The following is a 5,539-nucleotide window of genomic DNA, read 5'->3' as shown; positions in this document are numbered from 1 at the left end:
TCCCCCAGGACCCACGCACGCACCAGGCACGCAGTTCCCTTGCCTATTTCTTCTGCATCTGGTGCAAGCACGCGGACTTTGCACGTGCATGCAGACTTTGCACGTGCATGCAGACTTCGTACACGCACGCGGAATTTGCACGCGCGCGTCCGTTGCTGGCGCAAGCCTGCCTCTTGCCCAGTATTGACGGTTTTCCTCACGCGCTCGCCTGTTCTCCACTCATTCCTTCCTCAGCCGCGCCCTGGCAACAGGTCTGACAGCCATTTCGCCTGAAGCTGCGTGAGCAGCCGAAGAAGGCCTTCTGCGATGGCCGCTAGAATTACCCACTAGCGCCTTCGCTAAGACTGCCATGGAGACTTCCCACAGCAAGTGTTGTCCCTCACCCCTGCCGCCGGCGCTGAGTGGCAGAGACCTGCCAGAAGGGTCCCACAAGAAGCCCGGTCATGGGCCTCGCTGACTTCCCTCTACTGGTTGGCCACTAAGGGCTTCCTGGGCTGGTGGCACCACTCGCAGGTCATCTTGCAGGTCATCTTGCCGCCATCCTGCAACTGCTCCTCAGCGGTTGCGAAAAGTGCCTGCTCGGTGCTTTTCCAGGGTCCTGCGGACCCTTGGATCTTTTCTCGGAGACTTGGATATTGCCTCCTCCCTCCGCATGCCAGGTCTCCTGAGGAGGATGCTGCTGTCAATTGCAGCTTTCATGAATTCCTGCATCCCAGGCCGCAGACTCAGACAGCCGCCTTGTAGGGTGCAGGGGCAGGAAGTGGCTCCTTGCCAGCTTCCAGCACCCCAAGAACCCTGCCCAGGGAGGACTGTGATCACAGCCCCTGGAGACAGTGGCCAAGTGGTGGCTGAGCAAGCAGAGCACCCTGTAGATAGAGAACATCAGAGGGGGCGCCCTCAGGTCACTGGGAGAGCATCTGCTTTTAGGCCCCTGGGGGCCCATAGCGGTGTGCCTGCCTTTGTGCCCAGGCCTGGGCCTCTGTGGAGAAACCTCTGCACCCAGAGCTCCCAAGACAGAGCTGAGAGCTCCCGGGCCATCTGCATGAGCTCCTGCCCCAAAAGAAACCCCATCAGCAGCTCCTACAGCTCCACAAGAGGTCTCCAAGCCCTGAAGAGGAGGGCTCCAGACCCATCCAAGGGGGAGCCGCCCCTGGAATGTTCTTCATCCCTAGGGATTCCCCCAAAGAAGGCCCAGGGTGAGAAGGTGGCAGAAGGCAGGGCGGGACACCCATTGCCCAAGAAGAAGTCCTCACCCACGGGAGACACCAGTAGGCCACGGAAACGCAAGTTTCCTCTCCTGCAATGCCGCCGAGGGGAACCTCTGAAGCTGCCACCACCTCTGTTAGTGGCCCATCCAGTGACTGCTGAGGACCTAGACAGGGAGAAGAAGAAAGCTCTGCAGCGCATCAACCGTCTTCTGATGGGTGAGACCCAGGCCATTGGGAACAGCTGTGCCATGGCCCCACAAGCCCATGGGGGGGTCCCCTCTCCACTGGGAGGGGCCAGGCCTCTGCCATCAGTGGGCCTCAGCCAGACCTTTCCCCATCCCCCCAGCAGCACAACCATGGTGGCCCACACCCCAGTGTGGGTCAGCTCTGCTGTCTCTTCCCAGAGCCATCCTCCCATTACCAATCTTACAGGACCGCTCTCCCCCAGCCTGCCAATTGCTGCTTTGGCCCTTCCTCCCAGGCCCTCTCTCAGTACATTGGCAGGCTTGGCTGCACAGCCAGTGGCCCCCTTTGGGGTCACACCCTTGAACACCACTATGCCTTCACAGCCCCCACATCTGGGGCCTCCCTCCACCTTGGGTAGGAGCTTCCGGCGCTCTCACCAGGGCCCAAAGCCCTACTGTACTCACAGGCCCTCACCTGTAGCAAGCTCCAGCTCTCCAGCTCGAAGGGTGCGAGGACACATTCTGTAGGGTAAGCAGCCTCTCACCCCTGGAGCCACTGTCCCACCAAATTCTGGGGTTCCTGGTGGGATGAAGCCTGGAGCCCCTAGCTTAGTCAGCTGTCATCAGCTTGGACACGTGGGAGCTCCAGGTCCAGGGGCAGCTCCAATGCCACCCTTGACTGTGGGCCCAACAACCTTGGGCAGCCTAAACTACTCAACCCTTGGGTCTGACAAACAGAGAAACTCCACTGTGGGTCCTCGTGGTAGCACCAAGACACATTCAGTGACTTCAAAGGCAGCTGGGAGGAGAGACTTGTCCTTGGGTCAGACATCACGCAAGAAAAGATCAAGCTCAGAAAGTAGAGAAACCCCCAAAAGTAGAGAGCACCGTGGGGCAAGTTTGGGAAATGACACCTACACTGCCCCTAGCCAGAGCACCACCATGGCACCCAGAAAACACACAAAAGAGGGTAAAAAAGGGCAAGGAAAGAGTGGAGTTCCTACCCCGAGTGCCATTCCTCAAAGCCTGCCCATCCAGAAACATCAAAGCTTACCTCAGGGGACAAGCACTCCCACTGAAAAGGGTATCTCTAGTTTGCCTTCAGTCCCTGGGACATCAAGGAGATCAGAGAGCCCAGACTTGCTTCCTGAACTCATGTCAGCCTTTGGGGCCTGGTGTAGCTCCTCCCAAAGAGGAGAAACCCCAAGCAACAGGCAGCAACAAGGAGCTATGTTGGAACAGAACACCTCCAGTGCCCCTAGCCAGAGCACCACCATGGCACCCAGAAAACACACCAAAAAGGGTAAAAAAGGGCAAGGAAAGAGTGGAGTTCCTACCCCGAGTGCCATTCCTCAAAGCCTGCCCACCCAGAAACATCAAAGCTTACCTCAGGGGACAAGCACTCCCACTGAAAAGGGTATCTCTAGTTTGCCTTCAGTCCCTGGGACATCAAGGAGATCAGAGAGCCCAGACTTGCTTCCGGAACTCATGTCAGCCTTTGGGGCCTGGTGTAGCTCCTCCCAAAGAGGAGAAACCCCAAGCACCAGGCAGCAACATGGGGCAAGTTTGGAACAGAACCTCTCCAGTGCCCCTAGCCAGAGCACCACCATGGCACCCAGAAAGCACACAAAAGAGGGTATAATAGAGCAAGGAAAGAGTGGAGTTCCTACCCCGAGTGCCATTCCTCAAAGCCTGCCCACCCAGAAACATCAAAGCTTACCTCAGGGGACAAGCACTCCCACTGAAAAGGGTATCTCTAGTTTGCCTTCAGTCCCTGTGACATCAAGGAGATCAGAGAGCCCAGACTTGCTTCCTGAACTCATGTCAGCCTTTGGGGCCTGGTGTAGCTCCTCCCAAAGAGGAGAAACCCCAAGCACCAGGCAGCAACATGGGGCAAGTTTGGAACAGAACCTCTCCAGTGCCCCTAGCCAGAGCACCACCATGGCACCCAGAAAGCACACAAAAGAGGGTATAATAGAGCAAGGAAAGAGTGGAGTTCCTACCCCGAGTGCCATCCCTCAAAGCCTGCCCACCCAGAAACACCTAAGCTTACCTCAGGGGACAAATACTACCACTGAAAAGGGTATCTCTAGTCTCCCTATGGCCCCTGTGACATCAAGGAGATCAGAGAGCCCAGACTTGCTCCCTGAAATGATGTCAGCCTTTGGGGCCTGGTGTAGCTCCTCCCAAAGAGGAGAAACCCCAAGCAACAGGCAGCAACATGGGGCAAGGTTGGAACGGAAAACCTCCAGTGCCCCTAGCAAGAGTACCACCATGGCACCCAGGAAAAACACAAAAGAGGGTAAAAAGGGGCAAGAAAACAGTAGAATTTCTACCCTGAGTGCCATCCCTCAAAGCCTGCTCACCCAGAAACACCAAAACTCACCTCAGGAGACAAGCACTACAAAGGGTATCTCTAGTTTCTCTTTGGTCCCAATGACATCAAGAGGATCAGGGAGCCAAGACTTGCTCCCTGAACTCATAACAGCTTTTGGGGCCTTGTGTATCTCCTCCCAAAGAGGAGGTACCCCAAGCAACAGGCAGCAACATGGGGCACAGAACACCTCCAGTGCCCCTAGCCAGAGTACCACCGTGGCACTGGGGAAACACACAGAAAAGGGAACAAAGGGGCAAGGAAACACTCGTGTTCCTGCCCTGACTGCCATCCCTCAAAGCCTGCACACCCAGAAACACCTAAGCTCACCTTGCGGGACAAGCAGTACAGCCAGTAAGGATACCTCTAGTTACCATTTGGTCCCAATGACATCGAGAGGATCTGGGAGCCATGACATGCTCCCAGAACTCATTATAGCTTTTGAGGCCTTGTGTGTCTCCTCCAAAAGAGGAGGTACCCCAAGCAACAGGCAGCAACATGGGGCACAGTTAGAACACAACACCTCCAGTGCCCCTAGCCAGAGCACCACCATGGGGACCAAGGGACAGAAAGCAAGGCACACACCAGGGAAAGCAACCTCTGGTGTGGCCACAGTTACTGCCATCCCCCAAAGCCTGCCCACACAGAAAGGCTTAAGCTCTCCTGGGGGAACCAGCACCACATCCTCAAAATCAACCTCTACTTTGACGTCCACCCATAATCCATCTATGAGCCCTGGGAGCCCAGACTGGCTCCCAGATCTGATCTCTGCTTTTGGAGCCATGGTCATCAGCCCACGTGGAGAAACAAGAAGCGTGAGAAAGTGCTAAGAACACACTTGGGCTTTAACACCTTCAGCCCCCCTACCCAGATAGGATGATGCTAACTTCTTTAAGGACTGACACTGCCTAGATCCCAACAGTCCTCCACTGCCCTCAGCTGGGCCTCAGCTGGCTCTGCCTCCACTCCATGGGTCCACTGGGCATCCTATCACCTCCACCATAGGATGGTGAGTCTGGCATGCTGTAGCCCTTGAAGACTTGTGAGGGCACTCAATTTGGCCAGGGCATCCACCCCAGTGAAGCAGGGCCATACCCCCAAAGACAACAGCCCATGGGAGCAAGGTCAGCTACTTGCTCTGTCTCAACCTATACTTCCTCTCCTCTTCTGGTCTGCCATTTGACCTTAAGTCCCAGAGGCCAGTATGCTGTCTTTACCTTAAAAGTTACTTTTAAAATAGCCACAATGTTTATCATGGAACTAAAATATAGGTGGATTCCCACTGTAGCCAATATAATTAAATCCAGGCACATGCATTCATCTTTAAAACCTCCCATTATATGAATATCATTAGTAGATAGTGGGATGGATTCTTCATCCACATAGCTGGATGTACTAAAGGTAGATCTGGGAAACAGGTCCAGTAAATTTTTCCATAGACTCCACTCACCTGGCAACTCAACAGAACCAGCATAGCCATTGTGGTTGAGAATTATTACCTCCTTGTTGTTGAACTATCTGTTCAGCCTGAAAGGCCAGGTCCTTCAGTTGTCTCCTCAATGACAGGTTGGGTTTTCTGGAAATATAGAGGCATAGCCTTTACCCTATGTTATTACTAAATCTGGTTTATTCTAGTGCTCCATGTGTCACTCATCAGGAGTGAGACTTTTAATATCACAATTTTGAAACTTTTCAAAATAATTGTGAGATTTAGTGGGGTTATATGGGATTTTGTTTCCCCCTTTTTATTTTTAAAATTGTAGAAAAAAGTT

The 5,539-nt window shown here is 54.2% G+C and overlaps 1 protein-coding gene across 1 annotated transcript; it reads left to right on the top strand.

The window, feature by feature from the left end:
• Positions 1 to 652: 652 nt before the first annotated feature.
• Positions 653 to 1,921, top strand: LOC139706121 (putative POM121-like protein 1). Its single transcript, XM_071613810.1, has one exon. It carries the CDS (start codon positions 653 to 655, stop codon positions 1,919 to 1,921), a length of 1,269 nt encoding a protein of 422 aa, XP_071469911.1.
• The last annotated feature ends 3,618 nt before the right edge of the window (positions 1,922 to 5,539 follow it).

The sequence above is a fragment of the Marmota flaviventris genome, chromosome 6 (genome assembly GCF_047511675.1).
Source record: "Marmota flaviventris isolate mMarFla1 chromosome 6, mMarFla1.hap1, whole genome shotgun sequence".
Lineage (NCBI taxonomy): Eukaryota > Metazoa > Chordata > Mammalia > Rodentia > Sciuridae > Marmota > Marmota flaviventris.
This window is presented reverse-complemented; position numbering and strand designations above follow the sequence as displayed.